Source organism: Bos grunniens, chromosome 29 (assembly GCF_055505025.1).
Source record: "Bos grunniens cultivar Pamir isolate PY7600 chromosome 29, Bosgru_T2T1.0, whole genome shotgun sequence".
NCBI classification, from domain to species: domain Eukaryota; kingdom Metazoa; phylum Chordata; class Mammalia; order Artiodactyla; family Bovidae; genus Bos; species Bos grunniens.
In genome coordinates, this window is record NC_141193.1 from 46,101,620 (window position 1) to 46,123,924 (window position 22,305).

The window sequence follows — 22,305 nt, forward strand, 5'->3', positions numbered from 1 at the left end:
ATCTCTCCCACATTCACGGTCTGCCCATGAGGAGCAGCAGCAGGAAGTTGTTTGATTCCCCACTCAGTTTCTAAGCGGCACCGTCTCCAGTCTGTCTATCTGGATTCTCCCTCCTTGTCTGAACCTGCCTGGACCAGATGCTCAGGTGAGGGTGAACCGCTGCCTGGGAAACAGTGAACACAACACTGGCATGTCAAGCACACTGGGCCCTTTGTGTTTCTATCCTGAGCTGTGGAATCACTTCACCTCGGAAATCAAGGGGGAGGAGCAGACAACACACTAGAAATCTATGGATGGGGCGTTTGGATCCAGTGAGGGCAGACATGGTTTCTTCCTTAGGAAGGGAAAGCTATGTCAGATGACTAAGAAAATAGGTAAGTGAAGAGGGCATCAAAGAAGGGACACCACCTCAGACCTGAGCTATTTGCAAGACGAGGTCTGAGGAATTCCCTGGTTGTCCAGTGGTTAGGACTCTTCTCTTTCGGGGCTGAAAGTCCAGGGTTGACCCCTGGTGGGGGAAGTAAATTTCACAACCTGTGCAGTGTGGCCAGTAAAGAAAAATGAAAACAGAAAGTTCGGGAAAGAGACAGAGAGAAAAGTTCTGTTCTTACCACATGCTTGAACACAATGAACTTGTCTGAAATCACCGGTCCCTAAAAGATTGCCTTTTGCTCCCGATAAGTTAGTTAATATTTAAGAAATGCATAATTCTGAGAGGATGGTAGTGGAGCAGGAGCCAGAGATCATCCAAAGCTGCAGGGGGTTTGCAGGTAATGCAGAAAGGTAGTGCCAGGAGTAAATGAGACAGGTCATTTTGGGTACTGATCTTCAGGAGGAGGTTAATAGGACCTTGACTTTGGGCAAATCACTTATCTCACAACTTTAGCTCAGCTGCCACCCTGATTTCTCAGGCCTAATTGCTTGCTTTCTCCCCAGATGCCTGAGGACCCCCTTGGCCCACCCGGCAGTAACTAACTGGCAGCTTACAGAGTCAAACTTGCCCCATCTGTCTAAGAGCCCAAACTTGCATCAGCTCAAAGGCCTGGATCTGAGTGGGGTCACCCACTCAGATGGATGGATTTTAGTCCTGAGATCCTCCACGTTCTTTTGGAACAAGTTGCAGCCACCCTCCAGGAACTTAACTTAGAGTGGTGTTGGATCAGAGTCCCAACATGAGTCCATCCTGAGTGAGTCCATGCATCAGGAATGGAAAACCAATCCATGGTTTCAGACATCAGTTCAACACGAATGCAAAGGAAAGATGATACTGCAGGGCTGCAGGACTGCAAGGGGAAATGCAGACTCTGGTTGGTGATGGGACCTTCAGAGACATGGGTTTATAGCATGACAAACATGAATTAATTTCCGGAACGAAATCTTGTATGCACAGGTGGCATTACCCTTGCGTGGGGATTGGAAATAAATGGTCACAAATAAAGAAACCTGCATTGTATTTGTATCTGGTGCCCTTCATAATACATTATCGTGTTTGTCTGTTTTCACCTCAGGAATCTCCAAGTAGTGATGAAAGCAAACACACAGGATTGTTTATGCTCAGAAATCCCACTATTCCCACTAGTTCTCTATTCTGTCTCAGACATCCGCTGCCTCCTAGCTTACTGCGGTGGCTGTTCAGTGGCTTACTGCATACACAGCAAGGGGAACGTACTCAATGGCCAAGGAGTCATCGGAGTGAAGAGCCCTACGTTAGGGTACCCATGACCCTGTATGTGAGCTGTCCTCAGGGTTCTCCTGGTGGGACCATAGGTCCCAGTCCCTGACCTTTCTGTGCTAGAAAATGGCTTCACTACACACATCAAGACCCTCCATCCTAGAAGCATCATCCACACTGCAGATGAGCCCAGTCTCTTGTCAAGCATGTGTAGTGGTTCTCCTTGCATAATAGAATATCTCCTGGCCAATAGAAGAGGAAAAGGTTGAGGTAGTGACAGATTTCCTCTTCTTGGACTCTAAAATCACTGCAGACGATGACTGAAGCCATGATATCAAAAAACAACTACTTTTCGTCAGGAAAGCTCTATGACTAACCTTAAACATTTTGTTGAGGATCAGAGGCATTACTCTGCTGACAAAGGCCTGCACAGTCAAAGCTACGGTCTTGTCAGTCATCACCTGTGTGTGTGAGAGCTGGACGGTAAAGAAGGCAGCACTAAAGAACTGATGCCTTCAAACTGTGATGCTGGAGAAGACTCCTGAAAATCCCGGTAAAGAAGGCAGCACTAAAGAACTGATGCCTTCAAACTGTGATGCTGGAGAAGACTCCTGAAAATCCCTTGGACTGCAAGGAGATCAAGCCAGTCAATCTGAAAAGGAATCAACCCTGAATTCTCATTGGAAGGACTGATGCTGACACTGAAGCTCTAGTATTTTGGTCATCTTATGTAAACAGCCGACTTATTGGAAAAGTCCCTGATGCTGGGAAATATTGAGGGCAGTAGGAAAAGAAGGCATGAAAGGATGAGATGGCTGGATGGTATCATCAATGGAATGGACATGAAATTGACAAACTCCAGGAGATGGTGAGGAATAGGAAAGCCAAAGAAATAAGCAAAGGGTTAAGAGATGCTCTTAACAGAAGAAAGAATGTGCAGAAATGGTAAGGTATTGGATCATAGACAACTCAGTGCTCTTTTTTGAATCAGTAACCGGAGATTGCTGAGGAATAAGCTGAAAAGGAGAGGAAAAGACCATGGAAGGCAGCAGTTGGTGTTCAACGAGAGTTTCTTTATTTCTGACAGTTGCTTTACAAACATCTACCCAGGGAAAATTCCAACATGTGCGTCTCAAACCCACATGCAGCTCCAAACATTGAGGTTTATATATGATTGTATAATACATATCCCCAAAATTTCCAACACCTCCCAGAGTCTACATTTCCCCTTGCAATCCAGCACCCCCATAGGATCATCTTTCCCTTTCCCATTCACGTTGAGCTGATGTCTGAAACCATGGATTGGTTTTCCATTCCTGATGCATCTACTGCCAAGATTTTAGTTTGCAGGTGACCCGAAGTAAACTTTGACAGATGCATCCAGCTAGGAGGAGGGTAACAGTGGTACAGAAAAGGCTCCTCGGGATAGAATGCCTTAATGCCCTAGTGAGGATACAGGCTGGAGCTAAGCCAGATGGAGCTTGGATATCCTAAATCCCACATAATTTCAATGAGTTTATCTTGAAGTTGGACGAGTCAGCCGAGGTGGAGGGCTCCATGAGGCTACAGCTCTCCTGAGGGGAAGGACCAAACTCATCACTTAAGGTGCTCAGCCCAGTGGTGTGACTCAGAAGCTTCTCCAGGATGGCCAGAAAGGATATTACCACACAGACACAGGCCCCAAGCTTGAAGGGCAGACAGGATGGAGTCGTGTTGGGACTCTGTGATCTAATACCAATTTAGATTCAGTTCCTAGAGTGTGGCTTGTTCCAAAGAACAACTTGTTCCAAAAGAACATGGAGAATCTCAGGACTAAAGTCCATCGTGGTGACCCCACTCAGATCCAGGCCTTTGAGCTGATGCAAGTTTGGGCTCTGGGACAGATGGGGCAAGTCTGACTCTGTAAGCTGCCAGTTAGTTACTGCCGGGTGGGCCAAGGGGGTCCTCAGGCATCTGGGGAGAAAGCAAGCAATTAGGTCTGAGAAATCAGGGTGGCAACTGAGCTAAAGTTGTGAGATAAGTGATTTGCCCAAAGACAAGGTCCTACTAACCACCTCCTGAAGGTCAGTACCCAGAATGACCTGTCTCATTTTGTCCTGGCACTACCTCTCTGCATCACCTGCAAAACACCTGCAGTTTGTATGATCTCTGGCTCCTGCTCCACTATGATCCTCTCAGAATTATGCATTTCTTAAATATTAACTAACTTAACGGGAGCAAAAGGCAATCTTTTAGGGACCAGTGATTTCAGACAAGTTCATCGTGTTCAGGAATCTGGTAAGCACAGAGCTTTTCTCTCTGTCTCTCTCCCGAACTTTCTGTTTTCATTTTTCTTTACTGGCCACACTGCACAGGTTGTGAAATTTACTTCCCCCACCAGGGGTCAAACCTGGACTTTCAGCCCCGAAAGAGAAGAATCCTAACCACTGGATCACCAGGGAATTCCTCAGACCTTGTCTTGCAAATAGCTCGTGTCTGAGGTGGTGTCGGTTCTTTAATGCCCTCTTCACTTACCTATTTTCTTAGTCATCTGACATAGCTTTCCCTTCCTAAGGAAGAACCCATGCCTTCCCTCACTGGATCCAAGCTGCCCCATCCAGAGATTTCTAGTGTGTTGTCTCTGCTCCTTCCCCTTGATTTCCGAGGTGAAGTGATACCACAGCTCAGGATAGAAACACAAAGTACCCAGTGTGCTTGACATGCCAGTGTTGTGTTCACCGTTTCCCAGGCAGCTGTCCACCCTCACCTGAGTGTCTGGTCCAGGCAGGTTCAGACAAGGAGGGAGAGTCCAGATAGACAGACTGGAGATGGTGCCGCTTAGAAACTGAGTGGGGATCCAAGAACTTCCTGCTGCTGCTCCTCACGGGCAGAGTGTGAATGGGGGAGAGACGGGGCCTCTGCACATTGCTCCTCTGACTCAGGAGAGGAGCAAACGTGGCCAGGATGGACAGATGCCAGATCCAGGTGACTTGCACCTCCTGGATGCAGTCCAGCTGCACCATATTCAGGACCTTTGTGATACTGTCCAGGGGCATTGCAGAGATCATCTGCTTCTTACAGCACAGGTGTGTTCAGGCTTTTCTCTGTGCCACCCACCTGGGGAGGTAGGAGAGGAAGTTATCCAGGGTCCTTTTCTTCAGACAAAGGTCTGTGTATCCTTTTAAGGGAGCCAAGGCCTGCTGTGTCCTTGAGCTCTGCTGCACCACTGGTGCCATTCCTGAGTGTGAGCCCCCTTGAGTGCTGGCTCCAGACCACACGCTCCAGAAATTCTGGCCAGTATTCCATGAATCTAGCACCTGCAGTTTGCACCTCCTATGAGGACCAGGAGATTGACAGGGATGCATTACCATCCACACAGACTGCAGCCACAGACTCAGAAATAGACCACAGACCGCCCTCTCTATTTTCCTCACGTCTCTCTCGTCACCTGCTTCCTCGCCAGCTCCCTTCTGTGCCTCTCTGTTCTCCAGCTCCCTTTCTCCCCCTTTCCTCTCCAGGTCTCCACTTCTAGTAGGATTAGGCCTCATGGGAAAGGGATGGGGCATATTCTCTCAACCTCCCTTGCATCTTAGGCACCCTTACATATCAGGAAGGCATTTCTCACAGTGAGCCAAGGCCTCTAAGCCTCTCCATTGCCACCCTCAGAGCCCTTGGGTCTGTCCATGGGTCGCCGAATTGGCCCACCCCAGAAGTCTCTTTCGGGATGCCCAGGACCCTATCAATCTACTTGGATCTTGTTCCCCTGGAGTGAACTTTCTGGGCCAGCAGGACATCAAGTGCTTCCAGCCCTGCTCATAAGGGACCCACATAAGGCAGGGCAATGAGGCCCTCCAGAGGGAGGCAGACAAAGGGACAGGCTTGCACCATGATCCCAAGGTCTTGATGTGTCTACCATGGGTTGCATCCATGAAGAGGGGTGGGTAGAGCTCCCTGGGCAGAAACTCCAGATAAGAATAGACCAAGGCATCTTCCCTGAGCAGGTGCATTCTCTCCAGGTCCAGGAGCCTACGGGGGTTCTGAACACTCATCCTGACTCTGCTTCAGGAGGAATCCTGTGGAAAATGCCAGTGAGCATATCATCCATGTCAGGCCAAGCAGGAGCAGACCTAAGACAATCTCCCAACTCTTCAGAGGAATCTACTCAGGACTAAGCACTGCTCTGGCAGGGGTGGACGTGCCTGTTAGGCCACATGCCATTCAGGCCTCAAGGGCACAATGATATAGCTCTTTCCCTACTGGATTCAGAACAAGCCTCTCACAAGTACCAATCCGGAGGAACGGCAACCACCAGCCCATTCAGTTCATACAGTGCTTGGATTAATCCAAGTCCCACCTGGAAGTGGGTAGCAGGAATTCTGAAAACCCACTCCAGTCTTTATGAGGGAATGACGTCAGAGCATCATTTAGAGCCCTAAATCAATACGAGGAAGGTCATGTGGACCAACGCAGCCTCCATCCTCAGTTACCCCTAACATGAATGCCATGTGTGTCAGAACTGTGTAGGTGAAACTCATGAAACACAACTCCAAAAAGATATTTTAAATACATATGTTACATGTCTTTACAAGATATTTTAAAATGATAGAAGTTAAAGCACTAATTAAAATGTTTGAGTTCAGGCAAAACTACACTGAGAGGCAAAATTAAACCTGAAACGTGTTCATTGGAAAGAACTGATTTTTTTAACAACTCTCCCTTCATGAGGGATACACGGCACCCTTCAAGATTAGCTAACCACTGGTGAGAGAAGAGAAGGCTTCCTTCGTAGCTCAGTTGGCAAATCATCTGCCTGCAATGCAGGAGGCCCTGGTTCGATTCCTGGGTCAGGATGATCCCCTGGAGAAGGAAATGGCAACCCACTCTAGCATTCTTGTCTGGAGAATCCCATGGATAGAGGAGCTTGACAGGCTACAGTCCATGGGATCGCAAGAGTCGGATACCACTTGGCGACTAAACCACCACCACTAGTAAGAGAAGAGCATCCTTATATGAGGGTGGAAACTTACTGCTCTAATCTGCCTGGTGGGGTGCTCACAATTCAAACCCTGTGAGAACCCCTCTGATGTCTCCAGAGCCAGGAAATTCTGCACCTCTTCTCCAGTGCTTGAGACTTTTATAAGTCTTTTTGTTCTATCATCCCTCTGTCCCACTGCTAACCCAACCAGAACAGTATATCTGATTAGATTACAGAGGGACCATTGGATTGACCCTGATTGGATCATCGTACTTCTCTAGATTAGTTGATTGAATCATATACACATCACCAGAGACTGATGGAGTGGTCAGGTAATCAAGGACCTGTTCACTGATTCACTTCACAAATATTTACTGTATTCTACTAATATGGACAGTTATATTCTTGTGGATCAAGCATGAAAGGGATTATTGATTCCTGCCCTTGGCCAAGAAAGAACAAAAGTTGACAGAATCATTGTTGGGGGAATTTTGGTCAAGTCAAAATTAGCAAAATGTCCTTGAGTTAAAACAGCTCATGAAAGCAGTGGTGTTGTCATCAAAGAAACCAAAATACACTCATTCTTGTATGAGATTTTCACTCAGGTGTTATGTAGGAAACACAGGAAATTCTAAGCCTATTTGGGCAGCAAGGGAGGAGCTTTGAGGGATGTGATTGGTTTTCCAGGCCTAAGCCAAGCCTTCTCTGAAGGTAGACAGGTCAAAACCTCAGTGAGAGTAAGAGTGGTCCTGGACAGTTTGGAGCTGAGCATTCCTAAAGGGACATCATGAATGATCACAACGATGGAAAATAAAGATTTCTTTTTCATTTTTACACTTTGAGAAACAGGGAAATTTAAATACACTACTCTGGGTGATATTAAGATAGCAAAAGAAGGCTTCCCTGTGATTCAGTCATAAAAAATCTGACTGCCAATGCAGGAGACATGGGTCTGATCCCTGGTCTGGGAAGATCCCATATGACATGAGGCATATAAACCCACTTGCCACAACTGTCGGAGAAGGCAATGGCACCCCACTCCAGTACTCTTGCCTGGAAAACCCATGGACAGAGGAGCCTGGTAGGCTGCGTCCATGGGGTCGCTAAAAGTCGGGAACGACTGAGCCACTTCACTTTCACTTTTCACTTTCATGCCTTGGAGAAGGAAATGGCAACCCACTCCAGTGTTCTTGCCAGGAGAATGCCAGGGAAGGGGAAGCCTGGTGGGCTGCCCTCTCTGGGGGTCGCACAGAGTCGGACACGACTGAGGCGACTTAGCAGCAGCAGCAGCATTAGCCACAACTGTTGAGTCTGTGCTCTAAATCCTGGGAGCCGAAACTACTGAAAGTCAAGCACTCTAGAGTTTGCTCTGCAACAAGAGAAGCCACCTCCGTGAGAAGCCTGCACACCACGACTAGAGAGCAGCCCCCTTGCCCCAGCTAGAAAAAAGCAGGAACAACAGTGAAGACCCAAGGCCACAAAAAGAAATGCAATAAATTTCAAGGAAAAGAGAGGCTCAGAGGAAACACTGTCACCTTAGAGGCTGTTCTTTCCCAGAGAGTTGAGATCAGCACAGCCCACTGAGGGCGGGCACTGCGGGCTCTTTGGGAACTTGGAATCAGAGAAGAAATGAACCTGCTTCAGTCCCCAATAACCCTGCCGTCCAGAGGTTTTCTTTAAGTTGTGTTTTTTTTTGTTGTTGTTGTTCTCACTGAGGACACTTTCCAGATGGCTATTTCCCCCTCCATTTTTCAGGGGTCTTAGAAGTCAAATAAATCATAATTTCACTGGCCCCTTTTCTACTGTATTTAGATGATTATTGTTTCCTCAGACCTAGCTAAATCCACACAGATTCTGATCAAGTTGACACCATTAGGCTCAGAAATAAAAGTCTGCTATTTCTCTTCATAAATACCAACATCTTTTCTGCACTTAATACCGAAGCTCTTATGGTGTTAGCATACTACCTCATTCAGAGATGACTCCCACTTTGAGACGCATCATACAAGGATTTCTTTGAAGTTGAATGTCACATGCAAAGGGAGACCTTTTCTCCATTGATAAGAATTTTCCATGCCTGTCACGCACCCCAGTTATTTGATGCCTGAACAATTCTTATACACCTCTGACCACCAAGGTGAAGACTCCCTGAAGGGTGTTCTCTGTCTGAGTCACTTTGGGGAAGATTGCTTTCACCATATTTCTCTCATGACCTTTACATAAAAAGCATTAAAATGGATTCTATTCATGACATTTTAAACATAAACATGATGAAAAAAAATACATATTTGTGTAACTGAGTCACTTTGCCTTACAGTTAAGATGAGACACAATAATTTAACTAAAACTATTTATAATTGTGTGTTTAAATTGTGTTTATTTTTAATTGTGTGTTTAAGTAAAAACACAATGATTTAACTATAGTTCAACAAAAACTGTTTTTAAAAAAACCTGGGACTTCTGAGGTGGTCCAGAGTTTAAGAATCTATCTTACAGTGCAGGGGATGCCAGTTCAATCCCTGGCCCAGGAATATGTCTCATGCCACAGGGCAACTAAGACCATGAGCCCATGTGTAGCAACAAGTTAAGCCTGTGGACTGGAGCCTGTGCTCCAAAACGAGAGACACCACCACAAGGAGAAGCCCGAGCCCTGCGATGAAGAGCAGCTGTGTGCACCACAGCTAGAGAAAGCTATGCAGCAAGGAAGACCTAGCACAGCCAGAACAAAATCAGTCAATCAATCAGAAAATTAGTCTCTGAAGAAAGCTCATGGGCTGATATGGAGCTCTGCCACAGTGGCCAGATTCCAAGTTGGTCATTCTCAGGTATGCGGGATTCTGGGGGATATGCAGAAGGATCTTTCCTGCCTGAGCTGTCATCATTGTGCCAAAGAAAATCAGAGACAGACATGGGGTTAAGTGCTGAAGACAAATTTTATTCAGCATGATGACAATAGACTGCCAAATGGGCTTCTTTTGACATTCCTCCAGAATTTGGCTTCTCTAGCTCCCCTGTGGACTTGATGAATTACTGCCACCAGACCACAATTGATTTTCACTAATCATTATTTAGTTTGTTCTAACTTGTTTTCAAATGGTTTATGTCTTGTGTCTCTCTTCGCTGTATTTTGAATTTATAAATGTAACGAGCTATATACCTTATAGCCCATCTACTTTATAAAATAGTGTCTCCTGCACTACCCAAGGGGAACCCAGGCTTCTAACACAGTTAAATATCCTGAGGCTATCAATCACATTTAAAACCACATAGAGAATATTTGTAATAGTACATATCTAGATATGAGAAGAGGGAACAGGGAAAAATATTTTCTGCATCATTATAGACTAGTAAGACAGGAAATCCAGAGAATCATAAATATTTTATAATGAATCTGCAGCTGATTGAGGGATAGAGTAGGGAGCTGAGAATAAAAATGGCCAACTATAAGTTATATGGTGTAAAGACATTTTATTATACATCTTGATATGCTGATGTCAAAACATGCTCTACTAGTCTTCCTCGATAGGGAAGAACAATAGTAGATATGGGAATAAAATAAAACTCTTATTGACATGACCCAGCTTTCAAAAGACATGCTTCTGAAATATACTTCTGGTATAAATGTGACAAAACCATATTTCATGCTGTGAGATTTTAGTATTTTTCTGATAGGAATATGCATGTAAGTACCCACTCTTGACAGGATGTGCTATTGAGGAACACTGAGTGTATTTCCTTTGCTGTTTGTATTAACCACCAGAACTAAGTAAGGAAACTATGAAGAAAAAAGATAACTAGGGAATGATGGAGTTTCAGATCATACACAACAGAGGGCTTCCACTCCACCAGGAACTGGAGATCCACGAGATGTAAATACAGAAAGAAGAATAATATCATGGATGGCATTTATCATTTACACTGAAGGTCTCTTTATTTCTGATCATTTCTACAAGTGTGCATACAGAAATAACTGGAACATGTGTGTCTCAGACTGAACCTTCCAGAAACTCAGTTTCATATTTGACTCTATAAACACATATCTAAAAAAGTCACATCAATTCCTCAAGTCAACACTCCCTTTTCGAATCCTGCACCCCTGCTGGATCAGGTTTTTCAATCACACTGAGCTTATATCAGAAACCAGGGCTGTGTTTTCCCTTCATAATGGATGTATGACCTAGATTTCAGTTTTCAAGTGTCCAGAAGAAAGCTTCTGATAGAAGCAACCGACTACACAGTGTATTACAGAATTATGTGTTGGGACTCAGGTGACCACACATGTCATCACCACAGTGAGGACAGGGGCTGGGGCTAACCCAAATCTTCCTGGGACGTTCTAAGTATGTAAGGATCACCCTCAGCTTAGCCTTTATCTGAGCAAATCTTTCCCGGTGAAGGACACCCAGAGAGCTGTAACTCTCCCGAGGGGCTGGATAAAGCTCTAGATTTAAATCAGGGAGCCTGTCAGTATGACGCAGGACACTCTCCAGGACAGCCATTGAGATCAGGTTTCCGCACATGGTGAGGACCCTAAGCTGGGAGCAGCAGCTCAGGGCAGGCAGAAAGCCCATGAGGTGGACGTCCGTGATCCCACACAGGTTTAAGTCCAGTTCTTCCAGAGTGCCTGCAACTTTCTCCAGCAGAACTTGAAGGAGCTTGGGATTAAAGTCGGTCAGGGTGACGCCACTAAGATTCAGGCCCTTCAGCTGACAGATTTTTGGACACCAGGACAGATGGGTCAGGTCTGATTCTGTAAGCAGGCAGTTGGTGATTGAGATGTTGTCCAAGGGGGTCTTCAAGCACCTGGGGTGGAGGGGGGGAAGAAGCAATTAGATGAGGGAAAGCAAAGTAGCTGATACAGTTCAAATTCCAGAATGTCCAGTCTCATTCTAGGCTGAGTCCTGCCATTTTCTTAGTGTGACTGGATCACATTCACATGATCTTGAAAGCCGTCTTTCCTCATCTGTCAAGCAGAGTACAGTACACTCTACTTCCTTAGCAGGATGAATAGACATAATGGAATGCACTAGAACATGATCAGAGGAGAGCATGACACAAAGTGTCCATCAGGGTGGACATCACTGAGTGTAAGTTCTGGGAGATGAGGTAAAAAATGCTTTTCATTTAGATCGCCACTCTGTGGGTGAGCTGCTGGTCATATACCTCTGGCCAGGTGAGGCTCTTGGCATACATGCAGAAAGGGGCTGCCGGTCTTTAGGGACTCCCAGCCCTATGACATCTACAAACTTTCTATCACTTTTTACATTCTTTTGGCTCTGCTTTGCTACCATCATCTCCAGAACCATGCATTTCCCATATATTAATTACCTTATATGCAGCAAAAGGCCACCTGTTACTGACGTGGACTTTAAAACAGGCTCCTTGTAAATTTCTCTTCACAACGCTTAGGCTGATGTGATTTTCCCTCTTCAATGCCCCCTTTGCTTACCTATACATAAATCTTCAGAACACAGAAATCTCTCCCCCAAGAAGAAATCACATACACACTTGCACTAGATCTAGGCCCCCTAACTTGTGGGTTCCCAACATGGCGTCCCTTTCCAGAGCTTCTGTAACCGATTCCCCCCACCTGGACTGCTGTGCTTCTATAATACTGCTTTTCACGGTGCAGCAGCAGATGAGACACTGCCCTTGATATTCTACCATTGTGTCCACTGTTAATCAGCTGCTGGCAGAGCCTCACCTGAGCATTTGGTCCAGACGGCCTTCAAGGAAGAATGGAGCTTCCATGCGGAGGTCCCGGAGGTTCCGCAGCTGGAGGATCTGAGAGGTCAATTGCAGAAGATCCTGATGGTCCTGCTCCTCCACAGCAGACCCACGAATGCGGGAGAGAATGAGACTCTGAACGTTGCTCATCTGACCCAGGAGAGGAGCAAACTGGGCCAGGGTGGACAGCTTCTGGGTGAAACTCAGTGTCACCATCTGTACACAGTCCAGCTTCACCATCCTGAGAACTTCCTCCATATTTTCCTTGGACATTGAAATAATCTTCATCTTCTTACAGCACAGGTGTATGGAGGCTTTTCTCTGCTCCACCCACCTGAAGAGGTACGTAAGGAATTTCTCCAGGGGCTTTTTCATAAGACAAAGTTCTATGTACACTTCTAAGGGAGTCAAGGGGTGCCTTTTCCTGGACATGTCCTCAGCCACTGGAACCAGCAGTGAGCTGGAGGGCATGTGGCCCTTGCCTCCAGACCACATGTTCCAGAAGTCCTGGCCAGTATTCCTTAAGTCCAGCACCCGCAGCTTGCCCCTCCTGTGGGGAAACAGAAGATGGTGGGGTAAGATTATTCAAAATCCACACTGAATGAACCCACAGCCTCAGAGTTCAGGCAACATTCCATCTCCCCATGTGTGCTCTTACTTCACAGTCCTGCTCTCACCTGCTGTTGTTTCTTTCCTTTCTTGCTCCCTCTCCCCCAGTTCTTTTTTCTCTTCCATCCTTCCTATTATATATTTGTAAGGGATTTCCCAAAGTGATCTCAGCAATTCCTCTGAAAAAGCCTCTGAGCTTTTTCAGAAGCCTCTGGTCACCACTTGGTCATCCACTCTGCCTGGCACCATGTGTCTCTTCCAGGAATCCAAGACCCTGCCAGGCTCCCTGGATCTGACTCACCTGGGGTGAACCTTCTGGGCAAGCAGGACATCAAGGCCTTCCAGCACTGCTTGTAAGGTTCCTTGGTGAGGCTTTTGCATCAGGCTTCCCAGAGGCAGGCGGGCAAAGGGCCAGGCTGGCACCATAGCCTTCAGGGTCTCCCTGTGTCGGCCAAAGACGGCAGCCATGAAGAGTAGTGGGTAGAGCTCTGTGGGCAGAAACTCCAAAGTAGAGATGGCTAAGGGCTCGTCTCTCAGCAGGCCAATTGCTGCCAAGATCGCAAGTCTGGGAGGGTTGTGAACACTCATCCTGACTCTTCTCTGAATTGAATCCTGGGAAACTGCAAAGAGACAAGACATCCTTCTCAGAACAATCATAACCATCAGGGTAGTCTCTCTCCCCACACTTCAGAGGAATCAAATCAGGGCCACAGTCATTGCTCTGGCAATGATGAATCAGAATGGAAGACTTCGGTGTGTCTGGATTCCAGTCTGGGTTTGTGTCCCTAAGGCCAGAGCTCTCCCCATCCTGCCACTAGAGCAAGAATCTAACAAGTTGCAGGAAGGAAGAAAGCCAACTGGAGGCTCATCTGTTTCCATCCACTGCTTTCCTTAATGCATGTCCCTCTTGCACATCTGTACAAGGAGACTGAAAAAGCTGACTCTCTTTGTTTTTATGGTGGAAAAAAAAAAAAAGAATTATTGCTTAAAGCCCAAACTATGGGGACAGGAGTTCATGTAGAACACAGCTTCCATCCTCAGTTCCCAAAGTCAACTTAGCTGGGAAAGATTAAGGAGATACTTGTAAAGGGAATGCCATTTGTGTATAGAGCAAAAACCTTAAATGTCAAGAAACAGCATGTCAAACAGATGTCTTTAAAAAAGAAAAACTGCTGGTTAAGACTTTTAAATACTATAAACCAAAGCACAAATAAAAATGTTTAGAATGGAAGCAAAAGAATACTTTGAGGCAGAAAGACAGATTTAAATTTAACCTAAAGAAGAGAAAAAGGTAAACTCTCCATGCCATGTCAAACTGCATTATATCATTCATTGCATGCCTGCCATTGGCAGAACATCCCTCACTGAGGTTAACTCACCAGGTCTGATGTGGTCGGGGTAGGGGTGCTGCTCAGACCTCAGACTTGATGGAGAACACAAGGAGTGACTCCAGAGCGAGAAGTTTCTGCGTCTATTCTTTGGTGCTGGGGCATTTTTTGGAACTTTTTAAACCACATCTTCTCTCCTTTCAACTGCTAACTTCCAATCAGTAGGCATTACCTGATTGGATTCCAGAGCATCCCTCAGGTTCATCCTGATTGGGTTACTGCCAGTCTCCAGATGAACTGATTGAGTCAGATCATCATTCATGAAAGAAAACGAATTGGGGGAGGGGGAATCTAGGACTTATTCAGTGATTCACTATATAAAATTGATTGAGTTTTGTTAATATGGCCACTGAAATAAAAAGATGCTTACTCCTTAGAAGAAAAGTTATGACCAACCTAGACAGCATATTAAAAAGTAGAGACATTATTTTGCATGAAATGTTCCCTTGGTATTTCTAATTTTCTTGAAGAGATCTCTAGTCTCTCATGCCCTATTATTTTCCTCTATTTCTTTGCATTTTTCACTTAAAATGGATTTCTTATCTCTCCTTGCTCTTTTCTGGAACTCTGCATTCAGATGTATATTTTTCCTTTTCTCCTTTGCCTTTCAGTTCTCTCTCTCTCTCTCTCTTTTTTTTTTTTTTTCCAGCTACTTTTAAGGCCTCCTCAGACAACCATTTTGCCTTTTAGCATTTCTTTTCTTGGGGATGGTTTTGATCACCACCTCCTGTACAATGTTACAAACCTCTGTCCACAGTTCTTCAAGCACTTTATCTATCAGATCTATTCCCTTGAATCTATTTGTCACTTCCACTGTATAATCATGAGTCTTCCCTGATAGCTCAGTTAGTACAGAGTCTGTATGCAATGCAGGAGACCCAGTTCCATTCTTGGGTCAGGAAGATCCACTAGAGAAGGGATGGGCTATCCACTCCAGTGTTCTTGGGCTTCCCTTGTGGCTCAGCTGGTAAAGAAATTACCTGAAATGTGGAAGATCTGGGCTTGATCTCTGTGTTGGGAAGATACCCTGGAGAAGTGAAAGACTCCCCACTCCATTATTCTGGCCTGGACAATTCCATTGACTGTATTGTCCGTGGGTCTCAAAGAATCGGACACAACTGAGTGACTTTCACGTTTTTGATTTAGGTTAGACCTGAATGGCCTAGTGGTTTTCCCTACATCCTTCAATTTGAGTCTGAATTCGGCAAGAAGTTCATGATCTGGCCACAGTCAACTCCCAGACTTTTTTTGCTGGCTATATAGAGTTTATCTAATTTTGACCACAAGGAATATAATCAACCTGTTTTGGTATTGACCATCTGGTGATATCCATGTGTAGAGTCTTCTCTTGGGTTAATGGAAAGGGTGTTTGCTATGACAGGTGTCTTCTTTTCACAACACTCTGTTAGCCTCTGCCTGCTTCATTTTGTACTGCAAGATCAAACTTGTCTGTTACTCTTGACTTCCTACATTTTCATTCTAGCCCCCTATGATGATAAGGTCATCGTTTTTTGTTTTTAGATCTAGAAGGTCACATAGGTCCTTATACAACCGTTCAACTTCAGCTTTCAGCGTTAGTGGTTGGGGCATCAATTCAGTTCCGTCACTCAGTCGTGTCTGACTCTTTGTGACCCCATGGACCGCAGCCAGGTTTCCCTGTCCATCACCAACCCCTGGAGCTTTCTCAAACTTATGTCAATCACTGGACATGTCCATGGTTGGGGCATAGACTTGGATTATTTTAATGTTGAATGGTTTGCCTTGGAAAAGAGCTGAGATCATTCTGTCATTTTTGAGACTATACCCAAGTACTGCATTTCACACTCTTTTGTTGACTATGAAGGCTATTACATTTCTTCAAAGAGATTCTTTCCCATAGTAGTAGATATAATGGTCATCTGAATTAAATTCGCCCATTCCTGTCATAGCTGAAGGGATGAGAAGGACTCCTCCAATTGTCAGATCACATAAATGTTGGAAAAGACTGTGATGTTAGTGGAAATGTGGAAATTTCAAAATTCAAGGTGCTGATGTTCCTCTGGGATCACAGTTACTATGAGATCAAAAAGAAGAATGTTTTAAAGTTGAAATGAATTTTCTGAAAATAACTCAAGGCCTGATATGGAAGCTGAAAAAGTGGTCAGACTCCAAATTGGTCATCCTTGAGTATGTGGGAATCTGGGGGATACTTGTAGAACGCTTCCTGCCTAAGCAGTAATCAGCTGAGGGAATTGTTTCCAAGGAAAATCAGACACAGAAACAGGTGTAAGTGGCTACATCAAATTTTATTTAGGACAATGATAATACAGATAAGGATACCCTAGCATCTCAGGTCATCCAACTTCAACAGATACAGGTGGTAGGGACTCACAATTCAGAAGCAGTGTGTTTCTTGGCTGGTAATTTCCTATGAGGAGGAATCAGGTCTGCAAAGGATCTTGGCTGAACCAAACAAGTAGATTTTTTGCTGAGGGCAGCCCAGATGAACTGGATACTAATAGTGGGCAGTGAGGAAGTTTGATCAGATTCTTGGGGAGACCAGATATTAAGATCAGATCAGATCACTCGCTCAGTCGTGTCCAACTCTTTGTGACCCCATGAATCACAGCACGCCAGGCCTCCCTGTCCATCACCAACTGCTGGAGTTCATTCAGACTCACGTCCATCAAGTCAGTGATGCCATCCAGCCATCTCATCCTCTGTCGTCCCCTTCTCCTCTTGCCCCCAATCCCTTCCAGTATCAGAGTCTTTTCCAATGAGTCAACTCTTTGCATGAGGTGGCCAAAGTACCGGAGTTTCAGCTTTAGCATCATTCCTTCCAAAGAAATCCCAGGGCTGATCTCCTTCAGAATGGACTGGTTGGATCTCATTGCATTCCAAGGGACTCTCAAGAGTCTTCTCCAACACCACAGTTCAAAAGCATCAATTCTTCGGCGCTCAGCCTTCTTCACAGTCCAACTCTCACATCCATACATGACCACAGGAAAAACCATAGAACTAACATCCAAAAAAGATGTCCTTTTCATTATAGGGGACTGGGATGCAAAAGTAGGAAGTCAAGAAACACCTGGAGTAACAGGCAAATTTGGCCTTGGAATACACAATGAAGCAGGGCAAAGACTAATAGAGTTTTGCCAAGAAAATGCACTGGTCATAACAAACACCCTCTTCCAACAACACAAGAGAAGACTCTATATATGGACATCACCAGATGGTCAATACCATAATCAGATTGATTATATTCTTTGCAGCCAAAGATGGAGAAGCTCTATACAGTCAGCAAAAACAAGACCAGGAGCTGACTGTGGCTCAGACCGTGAACTCCTTATTGCCAAATTCAGACTTAAATTGAAGAAAGTAGGGAAAACCACTAGACCATTCAGGTATGACCTAAATCAAATCCTTTATGATTATACAGATATCAAGAGTGGGTTTTTTTGCTGAACTGACTTAGAATAATTATTCAAACTGGATTTTACAAGGAAGCCGTCTGATAATTCGAGGAGTAGGATCATGAGCCTGAATAAATTTTGGTGAAACAATGCTTTCCCTGCCTCACTTGTGTAACCCAGTGAGCAGGTGCATCTAGCGGGGACTCGGTAGACATTCTCCCTCAGTTCCACTTGCCATCTGCTCCTACACTTTCCTTTGGAGACAATTATTTCACTTGCCATGTGAGTAAACAAAGGTTATTGCAGCCCAAAGGCCGTCATCCACTGCAGCCCCAAGACAGTGTGCCCTGAGGGCAGTTCAAGGAGGAGAAGAAGGTCGGTGTCCTGAGGTGGTACCATGAACCTCACATGGATGACTTCAATAAGACCAAACTCCTGCCTCTTTCCATACAGAGAAAAAGAAAAAGAAAAAATTCTCTAGTGGCCCAGTGATTAAGAATCCACCAGTCAGTGCAAGGGATACAGGTTAGATCCCTGGTCTGGGAAGACCCCACAGGCTGCAGAGCAACTAAGCCCAAGCCCCACAAGCACCGGACTGGGGCCTGGGAGCCGTGACTACTGAAGCACACACACCCTGGCACCATGCTCTGCAATGAGAGAAGCCACAAAAACGAGAAACCAGTGCATTTCTACTAGAGAGTGGCCCTTGCTGGCCACAACAAGAGAAAGGCTGTGCATAGCAAGGAAGACCCAGAACAGCCAAAATAAGTAAATTTTAAAATTAGAGGAGTAAATAAATAAAATTTAAAATGGATGAAAATTAGTGAGATGTATCATTTTTATTATGTGCAATAATTCTTTGATATTTTCTGATTTTTTTAACACCAAATGATCTTATATACTGTAAGGTAAGGTAAGTCACCTCAGTCGTGTCTGACTCTGTGCGACCCGTCGGGCTCTCCTTATAATTTTTTTTTTCCTCCTTATAACTTTTGAACAGTTCCTTAGAGCCATCTGAGAAGCCACCTTTCTGCCTATACTCTGTAGTCACCAAATAAAACATATTTCTCACCTTTTAGGTTGTGTCTTTGTCATTTGATATGCTCTTCCGAGACCTTTTCCCAACACACATGTCCTGGCCCCACTCACCTGAGTTCCAGGAGTTACATGGAAACTGCCAATGAAAACATTAGCCACCCCCTGAAAGTAGAGGGAGATTTTATTTGGTAGCCGTGTTTAGGACCCAAGCCCAGGAGACAGAATCTCAGTTGCTCTGAGAAAACTGCTCCAAGAAGGCAGGAGGGGGAGTCATGTGATAAAATTTGTAAAAAGGGAGAAGGCAGTCTGAACATCAAAGATTGTTGTTGTTCAGTCACTCAGTCTGACTTTGCAATTCCAGGGGCTGCTGTAAGAAAAATCAGATTTCAAGTGAAGGGATTTAGCATACTGCATATGGGAAGATGCAAGCCTCTGGGCTCACTGAATTCATTCCTTTCATATGCACCTCAGCTCTCTGGGGCCAAATCCTGTTTCCTTGTTCAACTTAAGGAGTGGTAGATGCCCCAGATGGCTGCTTCTTTCACCCTCTGAGCTCCTCAGAGATCACCATGGGGAGCAGTGACATCTGTTGGACTGGAGGTCTGGGAGCCCTCATTCACATTTGGATGCCAGAAATCTCTGGTGACTGTGTCATTTCTTGTTTATTGAAATGGCAAGAGATGTCTTCATTTCACAAAACTGTCTGTACCTTCTATTCAATAATATTGTGAACCAAAAACTGCTCTAAATATAATGTCTACATCCTAAAGGAAATCAGTCCTGAATATTCATTGGAAGGACTGATGCTGAGGCTGAAACACTAATACTCTGGCCACCTGATGCAAAGAACTGACTCATCTGAAAAGACCCTGATGCTGGGAAAGATTGAAGGCAGTAGAAGGGGACGACAGAGGATGAGATAGTTGGATGGCATCACCGACTCAACAGACATGAGTTTGAGGAATCTCCGGGAGTTAGTGATAGACAGGGAGGCCTGGTGTGCTGCAGGCCGTGGGCTCACAAAGGGTTGGACACGACTGAGCAACTGAACTGAACTGAACTGAACTATTAAACATATCTTTGGAAATCTTTCGACTCAAAATTTTATTGATCTACATATTTTTTTAAAGAAACAATTCTTGTTCATTTATGGTTAAAATCAGTTTTTAAATCTCATTTGTTTTTTGAGTCTTCTAAGCAAGTACAATATTTTTAAATTACCCACATGAATTCTTAAAAATACTATATTGCCTCAATTAAATTTAGAGTGTTTTCTATATAAACCACTGTGCAAATATTTATACTCAGTGATATTACCAGAAGACACAGTTTTTTAAATATTTATTTATTTAATTATTTGGCTGCCCTGGGTCTTAGTCATGCACACAGGATCTTTGATCTTCCTTGTGACCCTGTGTGTGGGTATTGTGTGTGTGTGTGTGCCTGTATATGTTCAGTTTGCTCCAACTCTTTGTGACCCCATGGACTGTAGCCCACCAGGCTCCTCTGTCCATGGAATTTTCTAGGCAGGAGTACTGGAGTAGGGTATCATTTCCTTCTCCAGGGGTTCTTCCCGACCCAGGGATAGAACCCATGTCTTCTGTATCTCCTGCATTGGCAGGCAGATTCTTTGCCACTGGGCCACCTGGGAAATCGGAGGGATCATTCAGTTGTGGCATGCAAATACTTAGTTTCAGGATATGAAATCTAGTTTCTTGACCAGAGATTGAACCAGGCAGGGCCCACTGCACTGGGAGCATGGAGTCATACCCACTGGATCACCAGGGAAGTTCCAGGACAGCAAGGTTTATTGAAAATTCTAAAGTATACAGTCCTGATTACAAAACGGATTTTTATTGTGAGGTGCTGTGGCCAGGGAAGCAGGTAGGGATTGAAAGTGGTTGATGCACAGTTTGGGGAAAAGAAACTAGAAACAGAATTAAAGTTTCAAAGATGGAATTGGGGGACTCAAGACTTCTCGGATCAAGCGCCCTGTTCTTTGGGGCCAGGTCACTTTTTTTTAGTGTCTTGGCACACAGAAAGTGTCTGTTGTGCTATGATACAATCAGTCCTGTGTCCCTGATCACATCTCCCATTGCTATATTTTGCTTTTATTCTTTTCCCATGGGGTTTTTCTCATGGCTTAGCCAGAGCAACAGGTGGCTGACTATTAACCCCTGCACTCTGGTCTGATCTACAAGCAGCTGGCCTAGAGACCTGAGGCTCAGAATGTCTATCACTGAAGATGAATCCAGTCTCTCCTACTCCCTCCCATCCCCAGCCCCTACCCTCACCCCCACCCCGGCACTGGCTACTGGAACAGTTTGGATGAATCCTGACTCATTGGTAAGCACATGTAATATGTGAGTCCAGTTTCAGCATCCAGGTTTTTCTTTCCTCTGTTGTAAACAACAGTGGTTGAGTTCAAGGGATGAAGACTCATGCTATTCATGAGGAGGGAAGAGACTGTAAAAAAAAAAAAAAATTGTGAAGTGCTTACATAATAATGAGCTCTTGTTCAACAACTCCAGAGCCCAGTCCTCAACAGGCAATATCTCCTTTTGTGAAAGTCACTCAGTCATATCTGACTCTTTGTGACCCCATGCACTATATACAGTCCATGGAATTCTCCAGGGCAGAATACTGGAGAGGTTAGCCTTTCTGTTCTCCAGGGGATCTTCCCAACCCAGGGATTGAACCCATCTGAATTGCACATGGATTATTTACCAGCTGAGGCTCCAGGGAAGCCTAAAAAATATGGAATGCTTCATGAATTTGTGTGTCATCCTTGTGCAGGGGCCATGACAAACTTCTCTGTATCGTTACAATTTCAGTATATGTGCTGCCAAAGTGAGAGCAAATATCTCGTTGGATCCTACTAAAAATCCCATAAACTGTACGTGCATCATTATATTCACTGTGGGGGAACCAAAGATCTGCCTAAGGTCCTCTAAGCCCTATATCCCCTTCCATCAAATCAGAAACAATTGCAGCCTCTGAATCCTTAGCAAGGAAACTTTTATTTGTCTCCATTTGTTTAGACACACTGTGAAGGTTAAATTTATGTGTCAACTTCACTGTGAGTTGAGATGCCCAGATCAGGTCAAAGATTAACACTAGGAGAATCTGCAAGGGAACTCCTGGGAGAGATTAGCATTGAAATCAGTAATTGAGTCAAGACATCAGCCCTCACCAGTGTGGGTGGGCATCACTTTATCCTCTGGGGGCTTGGCTGGAACAAAGACAACTCTTCGCCTTCTCTCTCTTCTTGGCCATGAATACTGGAGCTTCTAGCTCCTGAACCTGGAAACTCCAGTACATACACAAGTGGCTCCCTGGTTCTCAGATCTTTAGTTTTGACTTAGAGCTACACCATCACTTCCATTGCTTTTCAACCTTAAGATTAGGTCTGAATTATACCATTAAGTCAGAGAAGGCAATGGCACCCCACTCCAGTACTTTTGCCTCGAATATCCCATGGACGGAGGAGCCTGGTAGGCTGCAGTACATGGGGTCGTGAAGAGT

General features: G+C 44.9%; 1 protein-coding gene and 1 non-coding gene across 5 annotated transcripts; both read right to left on the reverse strand.

The window, feature by feature from the left end:
* Positions 1-10,531: 10,531 nt before the first annotated feature.
* Positions 10,532-14,445, reverse strand: LOC147342596 (PRAME family member 8-like). Of its 4 annotated transcripts, XM_086383171.1 has the most exons (4): positions 14,342-14,441; positions 13,264-13,582; positions 12,331-12,903; positions 10,532-11,429 (listed from the first exon to the last, which is right to left on the reverse strand). In XM_086383171.1, exons 2-4 carry the CDS (start codon positions 13,548-13,550, stop codon positions 10,877-10,879), a joined length of 1,413 nt encoding a protein of 470 aa, XP_086239297.1. In that variant the 5' UTR covers positions 13,551-13,582; positions 14,342-14,441; the 3' UTR covers positions 10,532-10,876. The 4 variants fall into 4 exon arrangements, with proteins under 4 accessions (XP_086239297.1, XP_086239298.1, XP_086239296.1 ...); XM_086383172.1 differs by lacking the exon at positions 13,264-13,582 and having other exon boundaries at positions 14,342-14,445; XM_086383170.1 differs by lacking the exon at positions 14,342-14,441 and having other exon boundaries at positions 13,264-13,956.
* Positions 14,446-21,531: 7,086 nt separating this feature from the next.
* LOC147342597 (U6 spliceosomal RNA) lies at positions 21,532-21,640 on the reverse strand. Its single transcript, XR_015158217.1, has one exon. It is a non-coding gene; the product is annotated as a U6 spliceosomal RNA (small nuclear RNA).
* Between the last annotated feature and the right edge of the window lie 665 nt (positions 21,641-22,305).